The sequence below is a fragment of the Hylobates moloch genome, unplaced genomic scaffold (genome assembly GCF_009828535.3).
Source record: "Hylobates moloch isolate HMO894 unplaced genomic scaffold, HMol_V3 SCAFFOLD_3, whole genome shotgun sequence".
In the NCBI taxonomy this organism is placed as follows: Eukaryota; Metazoa; Chordata; class Mammalia; order Primates; family Hylobatidae; genus Hylobates; species Hylobates moloch.
In genome coordinates this window covers 37,640,933-37,662,255 of record NW_026652278.1, presented here as the reverse complement: position 1 = coordinate 37,662,255, position 21,323 = coordinate 37,640,933, and the positions used below count along the sequence as shown (strand labels likewise).

At 40.6% G+C, this 21,323-nt stretch overlaps 1 protein-coding gene across 4 annotated transcripts; it reads left to right on the top strand.

The window, feature by feature from the left end:
• The first annotated feature begins 190 nt into the window (after positions 1-190).
• Positions 191-17,733, top strand: CCNJ (cyclin J). Of its 4 annotated transcripts, none has more exons than XM_032135748.2 (6): positions 191-574; positions 1,208-1,317; positions 7,072-7,282; positions 13,517-13,816; positions 13,940-14,063; positions 14,688-17,733. In XM_032135748.2, exons 2-6 carry the CDS (start codon positions 1,249-1,251, stop codon positions 15,097-15,099), a joined length of 1,116 nt encoding a protein of 371 aa, XP_031991639.1. In that variant the 5' UTR covers positions 191-574; positions 1,208-1,248; the 3' UTR covers positions 15,100-17,733. The 4 variants fall into 4 exon arrangements, with proteins under 4 accessions (XP_031991639.1, XP_031991633.1, XP_031991626.1 ...); XM_032135742.2 differs by having other exon boundaries at positions 13,937-14,063; XM_032135735.2 differs by having other exon boundaries at positions 13,904-14,063.
• Positions 17,734-21,323: the final 3,590 nt, after the last annotated feature.

Here is a 21,323-nt window from a genome sequence, read left to right as displayed (position 1 = left end):
AACCGAATCCATGCTGTGAAGACTTTTAAACGCCAAACTGAGGCGTCGGAACTTTGCTCCGCGGGCATCGAGGAGCCATCGAAGGTTCTCAGCAGGTGAGTGGCCTAACTGGATTGGTCACTGCAGTGATCCACGTTACAGTTTCTCCGGCGCTCTCTGCCGACCTCAGCCCGCGATCAGGCCAGCTTCGCAGTAGGTGGCGGCTGAGCGCCCCGGCAATCGAAGCGCCAGGCCAGACCACGCCGCGCCGTCCGTGATGCTGACCCTGCCCAGGCGGGAGCCGCCGCGCCGCCGCCTGGCGCTGCACCTGGGCCCGGCCCGGCCGCCGATTGGACGGCTCGGGGCGACCCCGCTGTATCGCGAGACGAGATTGGCAGCGGCGGGGCCTCAAGTGCCCCCACGCTGGCTTTGTATGCGGAGCCGCCTGCCGGTCCTTTAACAATGGGCGGCGCGAGCGTCCAGGCGCTGGGCCCTAGCTGAGGCCGGCGCTTAGCGGCCGACTGTCCGCAGCATGAGCGGGGCCGGCGTCCGCCGCACGCCGGCGGGGCTGGGGCTGTGAGGGCCGCGGTTCCGGGTAAGGGAGCCAGCGTGGGGCCGGGCGGCCCGGCAGGCCTGGGGTAGGCGCGGGGCAGCGGACCCTCCCGGGGTGAGGCGCAGAGCCTGGCTTGCCCGGCCTTTTGTTCCCCTTTCTGAGGCCGCGCGGAACGTGCGTTTCTCTGGGCTCCCGGGAAGGAGCAGGCTCCCGACGTCTACGCGGAGACCCCCGGCCAGGCAGACGCTCACCCCCGGGCTTTGCCATGGGAGCGTTTCCCCTCAGCGGGGCTATGACCGTGTCACCTCTCCCCGCTCCTCCGGGAGGGCGGGAGAGCTCCAGCCCCGGACGCAGGGAGCCCCAGCCGGGCCTCCCCCAGCTCTTCCCGAGCTCGCACCTGGCTCCGCGCTTTGGCAACTCAGGGCCCGAGTGGATCCCCTTTTGCCCGACACACAGTTGGGCAGTGAGTCTCAGAGTCCTTCGGCTCTTCCTGCGGGGGCAGACCCGGCTTCGCGTGTGGCGTTGGGGGAAACGACTCGGGTCGGGCTGGGTTGAGGAAGAGTCAAGTGAAGATGAGCAGCCACACCGGGTGGACTGAGGTCACACCCCCCGGGGAGGGGGCGCAGCGGGTCGCCGGGGAGCCGGCAGTGACCGCGCCTGGGGTGTGTCTTACAGACTCCAGTTGCCGCGTCGGGCTGGGCGCGCCGCCGGGTCCCATGGAGCTGGAGGGGCAGTGGTGGCGAGGACAGCTGGCCGCCGACATTCACCAAGCGCTTCGCTACAAGGTAACTCCGAGGCCCAGCCTGCCGCCTTCTGTGTATCGCGCCAGTTGTTCTGAATCTCGGCTCTCTAGAAGGTCTAGTCAGGTTCTTTACTCACCATCTTCCGGGCCAGAAAAGGCGAGTTTGCTCATTTGCTCAAGGTTAATTAACTTCTTGGCTCCTTCTCTGAGATGTATCAAAAGAACCTGCAACTTGAATGAGGAGGGAGATGGTAGTTGGGCCAGGGAAGGTGGAAAGGGGCGTTCTGATTTCCAGGTGGGTCATGAATTTGATCTTGTGTTTTAAAAGATATATACACTGAATTTTTGTTGGGCAGAACAGCCCTCTTTGTTCGAGACTTGCCGTTGCATGCAGCCAGTTTAAGTCGCTTTTGTACATAAATTCCTCAGCCTTTCCGCTAACTTGCTGTGAGACTTGGGACAAGTGAAATTTCTGTTTCTTGATTTCCTCATCTGTAAAGTGAGGAATACTAAGAGTGTGCCTTATGATTCTGGCGATTGTGAAACTTTAGTATCGTACATGTGCTTAGAAACTGCTCTTGGTATATAGTAAGCACTAAGTGATAACTTCTTATCACTTATCCCTCAGGATTTGGGCTGTTCAAAAGCCCTAAAGTGGAGGGAGTTGGCTGCCCCTTCCTGCTGATATCAAAGGCAGAAAGTAGACTTAATAGATATTGGAAAAAAATACTTTTCCAACACAAAGCAAAGTCTGTGTATTGTTGCTATTAAGTAACGATTTTACTCTGCATGTGGCAAGGCAGATTAATGAGACATTTCTGCCTCTTCGATAACCAAAAGAGAGACCAGATCCAAAATGATCTCTAGCTTAACTCAGTTTCACCTTGGATAAAGAAAGCCATTTGTTAAATGTAGAAAATTGAGAAAGAAGCAAAACAGCTGACTCTTTCAATAAAAAGGATTCTGACTCTTGGGGTTGAGATCCTGGAATGATAATGAACTTTTGTCTTGAGTTTCTGACCAGGTCAAGTAGATTGGAAAACCTAATTCTGACTTAAATTGTTACCCTTTTCTAGGCCTGAGATTTCTAAATGCTACTTACTAATTGTGACATTCAGTCTCTTAGATTCACTAAAATACAGTTCAGCCTCCTAGGAGATGGTTTGTACCACATAAAAATTCTAACTAATGGGATCTCTGGAGTGTTAGTTAGGAAAGAGTTGCAGGTTCTTGGAAAATTGTCCAGATACACTTTTGATCTTTTTCTTTGGCAGATGTCATCTTTCAATGTGAAATGTTTTCTTTTTTAAAAAAATTAATATAGTTGCACATATTTCGAAAAGTGTTTTAAGTATCAGCCTTTTTATCCCTCTGGTATGTGGTGAAATTAATTAGTTGATATTAAGAATACTTTTTTTTTGAGTTGGAGTTTCACCTGACCTCAGGTGATCCACCTGCCTCAGCCTCCTAAAGTGCTGGGATTACAGGCATGAGCCACTGCGCCCAGCCAAGAGTACATTTTTTAATTGGCATGAAACTTAAAAGGTTTTTCTTGGTGATTTCCATAGTTTTCAATCATTTTATGTGTAGATCATTTTAATTCGTGAGTGATTATCTGAATTAATTTTGTCAGTTGAGGTTGGACATGGGTTGTTTTTTGTTTGTTTTTTCTCCTAGATTTAGATTTGTTGAAGGCTTTTGTGGATTAGTTTCTGGAGCATCCAAGGCATAAGACCCAACCTTATACTCACTCAAGTTGCTTATGAACTATCAGAGGACAAGGTAGCACAGGGTGTGAAGGAATGCCACTGAAAGTTTTATTGGGCCACCTATGGCCTACTGCCCTGGGTTGTCTTTATGTTTACGCATTATGCAAACCATGGTTCTTACTGGCAACACTTTATAAAAGAATTTACATTAATCTGTAAAACTTAAATTTGTGGAACTGGAGAGACCACTGTTTGTAATACACTGAAGGAAACTTAAAATGGACTTTTCTCCTAGAAAAGACGTGGTAATTCCAGGCTATTAATTGGTGATTCAGTTGGATAGTCATCTGTTTTTCTTCAACATGTTGATTATTTATGACATACATGATATGCCAGGTGTAGAGCAATAACAGTGAACGAGACATGATCCTTGCCTTCATAGTCTTACCTTATCTATAATTTAGAGCATCCACATTTAGGTCTTCCTTTGGGCAGTTGCCATTGAGATACTGCAGAAGGTATTCTATGTTGAGGCCCCAGGTTTGTGGAGAAATATTTGGTGTGACTAGCATTGTGTTTACTAGGGAAGAGTGAAAATGACAATGAATGGAAATCATGCCAACTATCCACTCCCTCAAAAAAACCCTACAAAGCAGCTGTCACCTTACACCCTTTTGTCTCCTTTCTTCTCATTATTTTGCTGTGTATAGTTAGTGTCATAGGCTGTTTGGGAAAGTGTTTTTAGGAGCCTTAATGAAAAATGGGAACAATTCTAGCTTTGTGAGAAACATTAAGAAAGTGAAGTCCATCAGTGTTTTCCAGGTGTTTCCCAGGGAGTCTTTAAGACCATGTTCAGGCCACTTTTTGGGAACACCTGCTCTGGTATTGCCTTTTTTTCCCCAACTCCCTAATCCCTGAGCTAAGTTAGATTTTCTTCCTAGGTGTTGCCATAATAACCTGTGATGACTATATTGTGTGATAATCTCTATATTTGATTCACCTGCTAGAGACAGGCTTGAGACTGTTTTTCCAGCTTTTGTGCCTAGGTTAGTATAGTGTCTGCTACATGGGAGATGCTCAATAAATGTCACATGATGGCAGCAAAGGTAAAGTTGCAACTCACATCATTGTAAAGATCCAAAGAAACAGTTAAGGAGCAAAGAAAAATCCTGGGAACTACATGAGAAATCGGCATCTTCCCTTTATGTGAAAAAAAATTTTTTTGGCCAGGCATGGTGGCTCACACCTGTAATCTCAACACTTTGGGAGGCTGAAGCAAGTGGATCACTCGAGTCCATGAGCTCGAGACCAGCCTGGGCAACATAGCAAGACCCTGTTGTACAGAAACTAACTGGGCGTGGCAGTGAGCGCCTGTAGTCCCAGCTACTCCAGAGGTTGAGGTGGTTGAATTGCTTGAGCCTGGGAGGTTGAGGGTGCAGTGAGCCAAGATGGCACCACTGTACTCCAGCCTGGGCTACAGAAGGAGACCCTGTCTCAAAAAACAACAATTGATGTATTCTTTGGCTACACTACTAAATTACATTGACTATTCATTTATCTTAGGTAGTATTAAGTTAGGTGAATATATAACTTCCCTTTTTCGTGTATTGTCAAATGTATCAACATAAAAGTTTTTTTCCCCAACTTTTAAGTTCAGGGGTACGTGTGCAGGATGTGCAGGTTTGTTACATAGGTAAATGTTTGCCATGGTGGCTTACTGCACAGATCATCCCATCACCTAGGTATTAATCCCAGCATCCACTAGCTGTTCTTCCTGATCCTCTTCCTCCTCCCACCCCCACCCTCCTACAGGCCCCAGTGTGTGTTGTTCCCCCCAACATGTGTCCATGAGTTCTCATCATTTAGCTCCCACTTATAAGTGAGAACATGTGGTATTTGGTTTTCTTTTCCTGCATTAGTTTGCTAAGCATAATGGCCTCCAGCTCCATCCATCTCTCTGCAAAGGACGTGATCTTGTTCCTTTTTATGGCTGCACCGTATTCCATGGTCTGTATGTACCACATTTTCTTTATCCAGTCTATCACTGATGGGCATTTAGGTTGATTCCATGTCTTTGTTCTTGTGAATAGTGCTTCAGTGAACATACACATGCATGTGTCTTTATAGTAGAATGATTTATATTCCTTTGGTTATATACCCAGTAATGGGATTGCTAGGTAAAAGGGTATTTCTGCCTCTAGGTCTTTGAGGAATCACCACACTGTCTTCCACAGTGGTTGAACTAATTTACACTCCCACCAACAGTGTAAAAGCATTCCTTTTTCTCCACAACCTTGCCAGCAGCTGTCATAACGTAAAACTTACCATTCTAACCATTTTTAACTGTACAGTTCAGTGACATGAGGTACATTTGCATTGTTGTCACCACTATCTATCTTTATAACTTTTTCATCTTCCCAAACTGAAACTTCATACCCATTGAACGATTACTCCCCAATTTCCCACCCTCTAGCTTCTGATAACCACTATTCTACTTTCTGTCCCTGTAAATAGGACTATTCTAGGTAACTCATTAAGTGGAATCATACAATAAATGTTCTTTCGTGACTTTTTTCATTTAGCATACTGTCTCTAAGGTTCATCCATGTAGCATATTATCAGAATTTTCTAAGGCTGAATAATATTCCATGTATATACCACATTTTGTTTATCCATTCATCTGCTGGTGGGCATTTGCATTGTTTCCACCTTTTTGTGACCTGTTTTGAACATGTGTGTACAAATCTCTCTTCAAGTCCCTGCTTTCAGTTCTTTTGAGTATGTGCCTAAGCGTGGAATTGCTGGATCATGTGGTAACTCTGTTTAATTTATTGAGGGATTGCCATACTGTTATCTGTAACAACTACATCATTTTACATTCCCACCAGTAATGCACAAGGATTCCAATTTCTCCACATTCAAGTTAACACTTGTGATTTTCTGGTTTTGTTTTGTTTTGTTTTTTGATAATAGCAATCCAACTAGGTGTGAAGTGCTGTTAGTGGTTTTGATTTGCATTTCCTAATAATTAGTGATGCTGAACAAACATCTTTTTCATGTTTTATGATATTTGTTGGGCATTTATGTGTATCTTCTTTGGAGAAATGTCTATTCAAATCCTTTGCCCATTTTTATAATCAGGTTTTTTTGTTGTTATCCAGTTGTATAAGTTATTTATATAATCTAGATGTTTACCCCTTATCAGATATGATTATAAATATTTTCATCCATTCTGCGGGTTGCCCTTTTGCTCTTTTGATAGCATCTTTTGTTAAACAAAAGTTTTTAATTTTGTTAAAGTCCTATTTCTCTTTTTGTTTTTTTTTGCAGGGCAGGGGAAGTTCTGCTTTTGGTATCATATCCCTGTTACTTCTTCTATTGTGATACCTGTTGGGTTTAGTATCAGTATTATGCTGATCTTATAAAATGAATTTGGAAGCTTTCCATCTTTCTTTATGCTCTGGAAATATTTTAAAAGTACAGAATTTTTCCAGTTTTTAAAAAACAAGTTGATATAATATAGTCCTGAGATGGAACAGTGATTTTAGGTGTATGAGAGGATGATGGGAAAGGGCAGATCATAAAACTGTTAAAAGGGAAACAAAATTAGAAGATACTAGAGGAAAGGTACTGGTTTCTACACTATTGCAAGTATAATACTGTATGCAGCATATCCACTTATCTATTACCTTCTAACCAAAAGTTTTGAGCATCTTGGAGAGGTGTAGGGGCGTGTGTGTGGTATGTGGTTGGTTTTTTTGTCAGGGATGTTTTCCTGAAAACACCTGGTAGGGAAAACAGGAGTCTCTTATTAAAAATCTTTGTAGGATGTATACATTCTAGAAAGCAAGAGACAAGAACATCTATAATTGTTCACATCAGAAGTGGTTAAGAGTAAGGAGGAAAATTTGGTTTTAAATGTCATTCATTATCCCTGCACTTAACTTTTTCATTTTTGTATTCCAGTCAAGAAAAGTATGTTTTAGGCACTTGAAATACTAATGTATTGGAAAAACAATGTTAAGTCATTGCATTGTGGGGATACGTCTACAGATAGGTCAGACTAAATGTTGTTCCTTTTGACTTAGGAGCTGAAGTTGCCCTCCTATAAAGGCCAGTCCCCTCAATTAAGTCTCAGACGGTATTTTGCTGACTTGATTGCCATTGTGAGCAATCGCTTCACACTCTGCCCTTCTGCCCGCCATCTTGCTGTCTATTTGCTGGACCTGTTTATGGACCGCTATGACATCTCTATCCAGCAGCTGCATTTAGTTGCGCTTTCCTGCCTGCTTCTAGCAAGTAAGTATGAATCTGATTTTCATGACTGGAAGTTTCTGATGTTTATATAATAAAATAAATTTATGTAGAACTCAGTGAAATATCATCAAATCCCATTCATTTCAGCTCACTAGTATCAAGAAGCTTCTGTTAAAAGTGCTTCTCAGTGTAATAATTCTTAACCAGACATTGAAAAATGGCTTTGGAGCCTGTTAAAAACATGTGCCTCAGCCGTACATCCTCGGCCACTCCAGATCTACTAAGACAAAATCTACATAATGGGTACTGGGTATTTTTTAACTTTTTGAAAAAGTTCCAAAGGTGATTTTGATTTACCTTTCCAATTGAGAACCATTGTTTTAAAGCAGTGGTTCTAAACCAGGAGCAGTTTTGTCCCACAGGGATCACTTGGCAACGTGTGCAGACGTTTTGGTTGTCACATCTGGTGATAAAGTGGGAGATGCTTTTTTAGCATCTAGTACATAGAGGCCTGGGATGCTGCTAAACATCTGGTAGTGTACAGGACAATTCCCCATAACAAAATTCTCTGTCCCAAAACATCAGTGGAGTTAAAGTTGAGAAACTGTCTTAAAAGTACCATATTCTTATATTAGAATACTTTCTACTGACTACATAATGAGTTGGCTTAATGAACTAAAAGTTAATGTGCAACTACTACAAATGTGAAAACTTTTGCTTATGCATTAGACCAACTATGTAGTAGGCTCCAAGATACAATCTGATACAACCATATTTGTTAGTACAGAATATACTGGTGGACCTTTTGGTCCCTCTTTCTCTTTACATCTTCCTATACCTCATTTCATTGCTTATTGGTACTCTCACTGAAGATAGGGCACGTAAAGGAACTGAAATTGTGTTTTTTTTTCTTTTAATAATGTGGAAGATTGTATTTGATATGGAAGTTGAATCAATAATAGTTTCTATATTCATATTATTACAATGAAACTTATAGTATGTAGATGTATTGATAACCTTCACTTTTAACTCCCACTTGAGGGATAAAGATTGTATTTGATATTGAAGTTAAATCAGTAATGTAGTTTCTGTATTATCCATGTCATTATAATAGAATCTTAAAGTAGTATGTAGATATACTGATAACCTTAACCTCTAACTCTCACTTGAGGTTTTGGGGTCAAATATGGCTGGGATGAAATAAGGAACATTCCCCCTATATCCATGCCACCAGAGTTCTTTAGCACTTCTGTGCTTGGCTGCTTATAAATCTAAAACCAAATGTAGTCCTATGTAGTATCATTTCTGGTACTAATCTCTTCTCAGATTTTATTTTCTGACCTTTATTCTTCCTTTGATCTGATGACCTCAACTACTTATTTTGTCCCCTGGAATGTCCTTTTGTAAGGTATTTCAGATCCGTTGTAGAACCAGGCTGAATGTAAATAAAACACAGCTGCAGCATGACTTCCCACTGCCTGTATGTTAAGGTGGAAACTGCTTAATGTAGTGTTTAGAATCTTTCATCTGGACCCAGCCACCTTTCCAGTCTCATCCCCGTGTACATTGAGCAAAATTCTTAGAATACCATTTACTTCCTGAATATCTACATTTCCCCTTTAATCTATTGTTCTCTAAAATTCAGACACTTCACTCATCCTTCATCCCCCCACCCAGGAGCCAGAGAGGTAATGCTTGTACATTTATAACTAACTTTTAATTTAGCTTCTAATTAAAGTTTCATGCTCATAAGTAATCATGTGTGTAATACTGTATGTGTTTAATCACTGGCTGTGAAGCCCTTTGGGGTTTAATAGTTTGTATAAGATTGGAAAAGCTCACACTTGACAGTTTAGATGTGTGAGTCCACAAATAAAATGGCTTTTTGTTATTGTACAGAATATTTATTATAGAATCAGTTTACAGTAGAGTGTCACTGGAAATCAGACATGCAAGTTAGATTATTTTAAAAACTTGGTATCATTAATGGAAAGTAACTGTGTGGCCATCACTGTCATTTTAACACTACCACCTGCTCTATGCCTGTGATTTTTAAAGTGTAGTGTGGGCCAAGTGGTAAGGTCATCTTTGTGTACCATCTTAGGTTGGTTGGAATGGAGTTTCAGTTGTTCTTATTTTTAAATTATATATTTCTATTAGTTTAAGGTCATGAACAATTTATTGAACTATTTGGATTAGTATCAGTGGTAAGATGTAGTTATTTGTGACTCTTTCCAGTAATTAGGCATTAGGATCTGTATTTGCTAGGGTTCAAATGTGAATTATCACCTATTACTGAAAGAACTGGATACCTCCCTCCTTTTTCTGCTAATGCCTCCTGATTTCCCTTTCCTTGAGGGAAGAATTGCTTTTACATTCTTCCTTTTGCACTGGAGAGTAGGAATGTATATGAGGTATTCTGCAGGATTTCTGCTCCTCCCAAGTAGCAAGTTGTTCAAAAGAGTTTGAACTATCAGCTCTACACCAGGGTCGGGAATTGAAGAGGTTGACCCTTAGCAGGCAGCAGTCTCTCTACCCTTGCCCCCCAACCCTAGTCTGTAACTTTACAGCAGAAGAGCTTAGGGTTCTTATAAACTGATAAACTATTTTCAGTGTCTGATTCCTGTTTTAAATTTGTGGAGTTCATTGTAATGGGAAGCTGTAGGTGGTTTGGCCAAAGATGGAGCATACCTTGTAAGTTCTAGAAGCAAATGCTTATGTCTACACTATTAGAAGAAGAAAGGGCCTACAGATTATCTCTGATTGGAGAGCTATGTGTAGTGTTTTGGAGCAATGACCATAGTGATGGATTCCCTGGGTTGGAATCTCATCAGCAATATGAACTTCAACAACCCTCGAATCTCAGGTTATTTCTTTATAAGATGGAAATAAAGACACCTTACAAAGTTGTTCTGGGATCAAGTGGGGGTAATATGTTTAAAAGCATGTAGGAAATGGAAACATTAAAAGATGAACATGGTAATTATTAATTCCCCCATAAGTTGCTCTGTTAACCTTTAGCCTGCCTCCTTTACCCTAAAGGTTTTGACCTATTTCAAACTGGACCCTAATTTGTCCAGGGAAGTTCTTCTATTCCAACTCTTTCACATGTATGCCCTGGCTTCCCTTGGCTTCTGTGACCAACATTACATTTATGGAGCATGTGGAAGTAATCTTGGAGATAAGATTTCTCATAATTTGCTCAAGATCTTACATAACTAAGAAATGATCTTGGAGTCAAGACAAAGTGAAAAGTGAGACAGAGGCTTTTAGTAGTAACAATCTGTAACAAGTGCTTGTTTCCCCTTGCCAACCAACACTGGGTTAGCAAAGCTTTTTACTGATCTGTGAAAATTTATATCTCACAGTTGGTTTAATTTACATCTCAATTTTTAATGAGCTCAGAATTTTTTTCTATGAATTACCTTTTTCTTTTCTTTGCCCATTTTTATATTAGATTCATTTTATAAATTTGTGATAATTCTTAGTGTATGTTAGGGATGACTTTTTTTCCCCCTACTTAGTAATAAAAAAATAGAATGTGGGTTGGCAGAGCACTTGGTGACATCTGATCCATGCCCTATTCAGTATATAAATCTTCTCTACCACATACCTACTATTCACTGCTGGCTTTGAAAATGTGTTGGTTTCCATGGCTGATATGAACATATCCTTTAAAGGAAAGACAACCCAGTGTTTTTGTTTCTGTGGCCTCTAATTCTTTATTTTCTGGGAAGCAGATATGAATTTCCTGTGCCCTTATTTCCTGTTTGGGGCCTTTATCAATATAATCACATGGCTTCTGGTATTTCCTTTCAATTGAAGAAACTGATCTTTGTGATCTGTGTGTGGTAATGTGGATAAGTAAACTTAAAATGAACATACGCATAACAGTCAGCACAACAAAAACTATAATAGGAATGCAGGTACTCAATTGATGTTATCACACTTTTTGAAATCTTTTAATATCCATGTATCTGAATATTTATTACTATACATAGTGAAAAAGTTCCAAAAAATTTGAACCCTGAATTAAAACCCCAAGTGTGGTTATTTATTCAGAATCAGATTATTCTTAACTTTGCAAGATCAATATGCAAAGTCTTTCACACTTGTAGTAGCCAAATATTTTATAAATATAAACATCCCATAGATGCTTAATAATACAGAAATCTGTCAGTTGTGGTCTAGAAGCGCAAATTTGGGAATTCAAACATAAATTTTCCTTTTGGCTTCCATTTTTGGTTTGATTTAACTTATCTGACCTTAAATGGATTGGCCAACCTCACTACCTTGGTTTTTGAGCAGTGAAATTGGTCGTATGCAATTTTTTCCCCAATGTTGAAGATTTCAAGGAGATAATATGAAACATTCTTGCTCCTTGAATTATGATGTATTAATTTCTTCAAAGGAACTTTAAGCATAATATAAATAAATTCATTAATTTCTACAGTATTCCTTTGAAGTATTCTGCCAGTATTGCTGTTGCTACACAAATGGCAGGGTGCTTGAAAGCTGTAATGATTCATCCAGAGACACAACTAAATTCCTAGGTCATTCACCTTGTGAAGAATTTCACTTTATACTAGGAACATTGGTTTCCTCTTCTTTTTTCAGGCAATATGCTAGATAACTATGTCATACACACCACTTTAGTGCTTTCAACTTTAAGTATTTGCTATTGGCAAAACTTGTTAAATTGATCTTTATGTGATTTTAATTAGGAAGGGCTATCTAGATTCAAGTCTGAATTACTTAAGTTTGGGATCAACTTCTACCTGCAGCAATACTTACAGTGGTTTAGATCTAAGGAAGTTCACCTCTCTGCCATCACTCCTGCTTCTTTGGGCTTAGATTCTTCACAACACATGAGCTTAGAATCTCCTGGCATAGGCATAATATGATGGTTTTAAACCTTAAATCTAAAATAGAACACAATAATAGGAGCTTTAGTTATAATTTCCTTTCTTCTGTGGACCACCATGGAACAGAGACCCAAAGAGGCTTGATGACAACTCTGGTTCTGTTGCTGCATCTGGAAAATCATAGTAGTACTTAATAGTTTGTAAATGTTCTCCAGCCATCAGTTCTAGAAATACTTTCTAAAATGAAGGCTTTATATATAGAGACAGTAAAATGCATGTTTGGAAAGTAAAGTGTAAGATGGTACATAATCTATAGAAACATTCTGGGGCTGGAAAGAGAATCTTATTCTTCAGCTGTGCATAGTTGAAACCTTATAGATGGGTATTTCCAGAAAAGAAATTAATCCCTTTGAATAATGTTCAGCCATCATATTGTCTTTACTCCTATTCTGCTTTCAGTAAGGGAATTTAAAAGCAGATATAAACTATCTCCCCCATGCCCCTTTTTTCTTTAACAGACTAGATTTTTGTTTTGAATTCAGAAGAAGTGGGGGATGGGGTTTTTTGTGGAATGATAGAGCTTGTGTTAAATGTTCACCCAGTTTTTCCCTCCAGTCTCTCTCTGGAATTGAGATTATGTTGATGCCAAGATGAAACAGTTGGAGCTTAACTATTTTTTATTTCAGATAAAGCTATGACATTAAATTGTTTAAACTATCTTCTACTCTTGGCTGGGCGCGGTGGCTCGCGCCTGTGATCCCAGCACTTTGGGAGGCCGAGGCAGGCGGATCACAAAGTCAGGAGATCAAGACCATCCTGGCTTAACATGGTGAAACCCCATCTCTACTAAAAATACAAAAAATTAGCCAGGCGTGGTGGCGGGCGCCTGTAGTCCCAGCTACTCGGGAGGCTGAGGCAGGAGAATGGCGTGAACCCGGGAGGCGGAGCTTGCAGTGAGCCGAGATCACGCCACTGCACTCCAGCCTGGGCAACAGAGCGAGGCGCCGTCTCAAAAAAAAAAAAAAAAAAACTATCTTCTACTCTAAAATCAAGTAATTTATTTTACCAGCTACCACCCACCTGCAAAAAAAATTTCCTGAAAATATTCAGCTGATGAGATTGAGTTATTTTTTTCACTGGCACATGACTATTTCCATTCTATACTAGAACACAGATCAAAATGTTTATGTATTTCAAGCATTTTTTCCTTTTAGGGGATTGGGGAAAGGTTGGGGATGGTGGCACTGGGAAAGAAAACACAGGGTTCTGGCACAATTGTATCTGTGTAAGGTAAGTACGTCTTTGGATCTAAATCCTGGCAATAAGACAACAAATCCCATTGTACTGACTAGACCTATAATGATCACTTGCTTAACATTTTCTCTCCCCTCCCATCCCCTTTTCTCATAAGGTAAATTTGAAGAAAAAGAAGATAGTGTGCCTAAGCTGGAGCAGCTCAACAGCCTGGGTTGTATGACTAATATGAATCTAGTATTAACAAAACAAAATTTGCTACATATGGAACTATTATTATTAGAAACCTTTCAGTGGAACCTCTGCCTTCCAACAGCCGCCCATTTCATTGAGTATTATCTCTCTGAAGCAGTACATGAAACAGATCTTCATGATGGCTGGCCAATGATTTGCTTGGAAAAGACTAAACTCTACATGGCCAAATATGCAGATTACTTCCTGGAAGTATCTTTGCAAGGTGGGTTGTTGTGAATACCAGTAAGTGACTTGTGCACTTGTGACTCGTGTATTCTGTTCCTTAAGTTCATTTTTGGTGTCTCCACAGATTATGCCTTTCTAAATTATGCACCTTCTTTAGTAGCTGCTGCATGTGTGGCTTCTTCGAGGATTATACTTCGTCTTTCTCCAACGTGGCCTACAAGACTACATCGTCTTACTGCCTACTCTTGGGATTTCTTAATGCAGTGTATTGAACGACTATTGATGTAAGCCTTTTTATTCTTGTGTTTGTACTTTCTCATTAACAGTTTTCTTCATGTATGAGGTGCCCTGAAAACAACTTCTGAAAGGCACAGAGTTCCTAGGTTGTTTGCTTTTGGCAGCAGTTACTTGCTGCCATGAGCAAGCCCATGTATGAGCAGAACTCTAGGGAAGGAGAGTCCCTTTTGGCCATTAACCAGTTAGAAGGTGTCATTGCTAGAATAATTCTGGGCACATGATAAGGAAAGGAGCTGCTTTTGTGTGTCTGTAAGTCAGTAACTCTGAGATCAGTCCAGGCCAGCCTTGCCCCATTCCTAACATCTTTGAATTTTGGGGGCCACCAGGATGTTACCAAAGTGGCAGCCACACTTACGTGCTTATTATGGACACATCTCCCAAACTGGAAATAATCCTCAAAGCTACCAGAAAGGTTCACATCAAGGGAAATAGCTTTAGAAGGACACAAGCAAGGTCTCACTGTTGTTGGAATTATGGTGCAGTGACTGCTACCTGGGTAGTGGTGGCAGGTGGTGGAAGAAGCTGTTGAGGAGTTGGGGATGGGGCATGATTTTCTTGCAAATTCTTCTCAAGTAATATTTTTAATAGTTTCCTTTCTCTCCATGTTTCAGCGCTCATGATAATGATGTGAAAGAAGCAAACAAACAGAGAGGGCAAGCAGGACCTCAGTCAGCGCAACTAAGTGTATTCCAGACAGCCTCTCAGCCATCACGGCCAGTTCACTTTCAGCAACCTCAGTATCTCCATCAGACACATCAGACCTCACTGCAGTATCGCCATCCTACGTCAGAACAACCAAGCTGTCAGCAGATTGTATCGACCACACACACCTCATCTTACACGCTACAGACATGTCCTGCTGGCTTCCAAACTAGTGTTCAGGGCCTTGGGCACATGCAGACTGGTGTTGGGATGTCACTGGCAATACCAGTAGAAGTTAAGCCCTGTCTGAGTGTTTCTTATAACCGGAGTTACCAGATAAATGAACATTACCCTTGTATTACTCCATGTTTTGAAAGGTGATTATGTGTGAAGCTGATAACTGACCCAGACTGCTTTGTGACATGAAGCTATGGGTATGTGTTTTGTAAACTTCTGTTCAAAAGGAAAGGGATCTAAGTGATATCAGAACTCTTCAGGTACCAGCACCGGGAAGACTGAATATCCCTTTTAATGCACGATGAATCCTGGGAGGACTAAGCAAATTAACAGTATGTCAAGTTCTGTTACAACAAATCCCTGTATGACAAAAATGTTCAAGTCCTGGCTGATGGTCCAAATATTTCAAAAATATTCAGTACAACAGAAAATTTGGACAGACTTCAATTTGCCATTTTGAGATTTGACCTGTGGTAGCATCTGGGCCCAATGTTGGCTTCTAAGTCAAAGACTAAATGTTTATCTTATCTGTGGACTTGCCAAACAGTCTTTTATGAAGGAAAGCTACAGTATTAATTTTTGAAAAGGTTTTTTTTATTCTGCAATTTTTTATTTTTGTTCTACACATGAATTTTTGACTAAGTTTAAACTCATGAAGTTATGCTATACCAATCTGTGCAGTAAAAAAAAAATTTTTAGATGATTCTATATAACTTCGTCTCACACTTAGTATAGGTATCTGGATTTATATACTACAATTAAGGGTGGAGAAGATCTTATTTTTTAAGTCATGGTCATAATTTTTCTTTTTTTCCCTAGGTGATCAACCTCAAATTTTTAGAATTCAAATACATTTAACTCAGGGAATTTGTACTACTTGGAAACACTTAACTGTAATGCAACATGCCTTGGGAATGTTATAGTGTGAACTACCTTTATAACATAGGTTAAAATATGCTTGCTAGGGTGTGTTTTCAAATGAGAACATAATATTATAGCTCAGAATGAAGTGGTAGTTCCTGTGATTCATAATACATATGTAGGTTTTGCATATCTCAGTGCAATCCGTGATTTATACCCAGAATTGACATTCTTAAAAAGTTATTTCAAGGGATGGCATAACTGTAAGAGGTCAGTGCTAGAATAAAGTCCTGTAGGTTTATTTTGGAAGGGACTGTGGCCAGGGTAGTTCTCAGGTTGTGCTAGAGCAGCACTTTGTTATGTGGAAGACAGGTTTTTTAAGCAACCTTTGAATCCAGCTCTAGTCAGTCTAAGCAGGCAAAGGTAACTGATGACTAAATTTCAGTAGCTACTTTGATTGGATTGACCCTACAACTTCCCTGGGACATTTCACTGTACCGGTATTAACTGCAAACAGCAATAATAGTCATTACAGCAAGGGCAGTTTGGGGGTAAAGCATTTTGGAGGAATAACCTTAAAAAGTTAAAAAGTCATTGTAATAACTGATAAACTGTATACAATGTGCTCCTTTCTGTGGGAGAAGAAAGATTTGGTGGAGGGAAGCTTTCTGGTTTAAAATTTAGTAAGGTGTGTCTTTTTGTGTTTTTTTTTTTTTTTAAGATAGCACTTGAATAGAAGGGAATCTGCATGGCAGATAGGTGACTGCCACAATATGCATTGAAGACAAACTTACTATAAAGATGTTGTGGGTATGCAGCAGGAGTCTCAGTAATCAAGCCAATGGCCTTTGTCAGGAAGGGAAGGGGCTCAACACAGTGATGGAGTGATCCAGATGGCTCCCGGGGATGGATGTGGGTGGGTAGCTTCTGTCAGCATGAATGCTTAGAGAAATATCCTTTCCTTAAAAAGAAAATAACTTTTATATTTAGAGTACATAGGGCATGATGTGGATTTATTAGTCTGGTAGATAAAATTAAAAACCACTCAGGTAAGAACACTCACTTATGGCAGTTTTTAAGCATGAAAATTGTTTTCTGAAAGTATCATCACTTTTCCTTTTTTAAAGAAGGCTGCTAATTGGATTTCGGTAGTTCTTACCTCAAGAAAACTTGAATTATTTGGGGGAAAGTAGGCTCAAAAGAGAATATATCTTTCACATTCACATTCAGAACCCAGCAACCTGGAGTCCAATTTTCAGTATTTTAACTACCTCAATAATGCTATGAATGTAAGATATTGGGATAGAGATCCCAACTTGAAACAACAGCCAGTGCCTGTGGTAACTTAATGTCTTGTCAAATACTTTTATTCATTGGTTTATATGCCATTCTTGTTATAGAAGAATATGCCTTTTAAAAAAGCTTATTAATAACACTTTCCCAATTTATATTTTAAAAAGCTAAAAAACACTGGATTAATAATCTTTTGGGAGGGTAGAATAAAATAATTGATTACTATTGCTGCATACCCGGGGTGGGATGGGGTGGTTGGAGAACCGGAACTATTTTTAAAACATTAGGTTTCAATATAAATACAACTCACAACTGCTAGCTTTGGGGGGTGGGGGAGCATTGTGTGGGTTTTGTTTAATTTATTGATTAGTCTTTAGGCTTTTTTTTTTTTTTTTTGAGAATACTTGGACCATCATTAAATGTGTACTGTGAAGAGATTAATATGTACGAAGGGCTTTACCAAAGTCCACTAAATAAACACTACTCAAGTACAGACTGCAAACCAAAATGTATCTGTGTTATGACATTAATTGCAAATAGCAAGTATGGTGCTAAAGTCTACACCAATGGAATTAGATGAGTGCTATGCACTTAATTTTAAAATAAAACTAGTTTTCAGTAAAATGGCTTTGGTATTTTTGTTTTAAATACAAACTCGTATATTTGCAGGTCTAGTGAACCATCTCATCATGTAATTCTGACTTGGAATCATGATTATATTTACTAAAAGCCATCAAGATGTAGAATATAGCCATTAGTGGCATAAAACATCTGTTCATTACGTATTCCATACTGAGCATTAAAGCCCACAAAGTATATTGGACACCACTGTTGCCTTTTGAGCTTAAAATCAGTTGTTAGTATGTTAGCAACTACAGATTCTAATTTATTCAACCATCATGCAAGCATCAGAAAATTTGAAGTCTGATCTCAAAAGTGGGGACACAGAAAAAGGTTAAAACTGTGAGAAGGAATATAGGGTCTATAGTGAGTGAGAATGGTCTGTTTACCTGAGTATAAATATCATTTGCTACTTAATTCAACTCAAACCTTAGCAGATGATGGAATTTGTTTTGAAAAGTAAAATTTAACAGGTTTGTACAAGCGGGTTAGGAATTTACACTGCCTTTTTAAAAAGCATTTTTGAAATTAGTCTCAAAAGTATCGTATCGTCACTTGTTCTGGCACAGTGCCAGGATTTAGCAGCCCTCAAGAGTTAATATGCCATATTCTTTAGGGCCGACTTTAAGAAAAAGAACAAGCATTCCAAACCAAGCCAGGTAGCTTTGCCTTGAGGTGATCTGAGCCCCATATGGCAAGTTTATAACCAACACTGCCTCTCAGGCACATGGTAAAAGCCTCCCTAGCCTCAAGCAGCTTACATCTAGTTTGATAAATACGACTAGCACACTTGAAGACAAGCATACTTGAAGCGATTAGGCTAGTAGAGGCCGGCACAGTGGCTCATGCCTGTAATCCCAGCATTTTGGGTGGCTGAGGCCAGCGGATCACTTGAGGCCAGGAGTTTGAAGCCAGCCTGGGCAACATGGTGAAACCCTGTTTCTACTAAAAATACAAAAACTAGCTGGGTGTAGTGGCATGTACCTGTAGTCCTAGCTACTCGGGAGACTGAGGCACAGGAATCACTCGAACTCAGGAGGTGGAGACTGCAATGAGCTGAGATCACACCACTGCACTCCAGCCTGGGCAACAGAGCTAGACTCTGCCACTAAATAAAATTAGGCTGGTGTAGTCTGGAACTCGGTTTAACATCGTGTTAGTTTAGGAATCACTCAACATTCATTTTTCAATCCCTTAGATTTTAAAGTAACAAGTACAGTCAGTTGACAGCATAAAGACCAGGCTCAGGGATCATATGGGAAGGACACCTGCTATCCTATCCTTGCCTGACTACCACTCTCTTTCCTCCCATAACACCCTCTGCCTCCAGGTAAGCATCACCACCCTGAATTTAGTTCTTAAGTCCATGAAGCCTTGACATGGTATGCAATTTATATGTAAATGATTTCCCCTGTTCTTAAAGTTTTGTCTACTCAAAGGGACCTGTAATTTAAAATGGTAAGAGTCACTGTCTTGTATCCATTTACTTGCTAGTTTCTTCCTACTAGAACCTTGTGTTAGGCCATTCTCGCATTGCTATAAATAAATACTCAGGACTGGGTAATTCATAAAGAAGAGAGGTTTAGCTGGCTCATGCTTTTGTAGGCTGTACAGGGAGCATGGAGCTGGCATCTGCTTGGCTTCTGGGAGGCCTCAAGAAACTTATGGCAGAAGGTAAGCAGAAGCAGGAATCTCACATGGTGGGACCAAGTGGGGGTAGGCAAAGGTGCCACACACTTTAACCAGATCTCACGTGAAGTGAACTCAACTATCACAAGGACAGCACCAAGCCATGAGAGATCCGCCCCCATGACATAAATACCTCCCACTAGGCCCCACCTCCAACATTGGGGATTACATTTCAACATGAGATTTGGGTGGGGACAAATATCTAAACTATGTCAAACACATCTTCCTTCTGTCTGCCAGGCTGGAGCGTAGTGTCGCCATTATGGCCCACTGCAGCCTCGACCTCCTGGGCTCAAAAAATTCTCCCACTTCAGCCTCCTGAGTAGCTAGGATCGTAGGCGCACACCACCACATGCCTGGCTAATTTTTACAATTTTTTGTAGAGGTGGGAGTTTGCCATGTTACCCAGGCTGTCCTTTTTTTTTTTTTTTAAGATTTTTAATTTTAGAACAGCTTAGATGTACAGAATTATTACTAAGATAGTACAGAGAGTCCCCATATATCCCACAGCCAGTCTCTCTTCTTAGTATATTGAGATGGTACATTTGTCACAATGAACCAGTACTGATGTACTATTACTAACAGAAATCCATGCTTTATTCAAATTTCCTTAGTTTTTCCCTAATATCCTTTTTCTCTCCCAGATTCCTATGCAGGATATCACATTACCTTTAGCACTCAGGTCTCAGGCAACTCTGGGTTGTGACAGTTACTCGGACTTTGTCTGTGATGACCTCGACAGTTCTGAAAATCCGTGGTTAGGTATTTCATAGAATGAACATGTTTCTTGAGAGCAGGGATTTTGTCTTACTCATCTTATGCCCCCGTGTGTGATAGGGATCTGATGTATGATAGCACATCATAGGCTCTTGGGATGTAGGTAACAAAAAACTGGCCAGCACAGTGGTGCACACTGCTAATGCCAGCACTTTTGGAGGCCAAGGTGGGTGGATCACTTGAGCTCAGGAGTTCATGACCAGCCTGGCCAACATGGCAAAACCCCATCTCTACAAAAAATAAAAAAACTAGCTGGGTGTGGTGGTGTGTGCCTGTAGTCTCAGCTACTTGTGGGGCTGAAGCAGGAGGATTGCTTCAGCCCAGGAGGTCGAGGCTGCAGTGAGCCATGTTTGTGCCACTATACTCCAGCATGGGTGACAAAGTGAGACCCTGTCTCAAAACAAAACAACAACAACAAAAAAACGCAGTCCAAAAGTAGGCAGTGACTAATAAACAAATGCTGCTTTGGGTTGATTTAAAAAGTAGAGTACTCTGATCATAGGAAGGCACAGTCCCATCAGATTCAGCACTGGTTATATCGTATCTACAAAAATCTTGTGAACTGAATTTTAAGTGGAATGGTGATAAACCCAAGTTTTGCCACAAGCTGGTGATGGGTCCAGGAATCATGTTATATGAGTAACAACTGAAGGAACTGGTGGTGTTTTCACCTGGGAAGCCTAAGGAAAGGTAAAATGCTTGTCTTCCCAGATGTGAGAAGTCCTATTACTGCAAAGGGCAGAATTAAGTCAGTGGTCCAAAGTTTCTCACATTCAATGAATAATAAGCCAGAATGTTACAAACAGAGCAGTGCTGCTCTGAGAGTTCCTGAGTTCCTAGTTAACAGAGGCCCCTGACATAGACCAGAAATGGGATGGAAGTAATCCTTGAACTTGGGTGTAAACATCTTCCAATTCTCAAGAGCTTCTGAAGCTCTAAAGAGTTTCTGGAGAGTTTCTAAAAGGCTTTATGGACCTGGGACTTCAGCTGGGTGTAGAAAGAAGGGAAAAGCTTCAGCTAGACTAGGGCAGTCATCACCCCTAGTGTTGGCACAAAGCAGACTGCACTAGCCTGGCTGAAGCCCTTCCCTTATATTCTCAGCTCAATTGCTGGACAGTGAGGGCAGA

Excerpts from the sequence above, each read along its gene's own strand:
- CCNJ (XM_032135735.2), top strand. The coding sequence starts at position 1,249 with ATGGAGCTGGAGGGGCAGTGGTGGCGAGGACAGCTGGCCGCCGACATT. Across the intron at positions 1,318-7,071 it reads ACCAAGCGCTTCGCTACAAG|GAGCTGAAGTTGCCCTCCTA; the intron begins GTAACTCCGAGG and ends CTTTTGACTTAG. Across the intron at positions 13,817-13,903 it reads CCTGGAAGTATCTTTGCAAG|ATTATGCCTTTCTAAATTAT; the intron begins GTGGGTTGTTGT and ends GTGTCTCCACAG.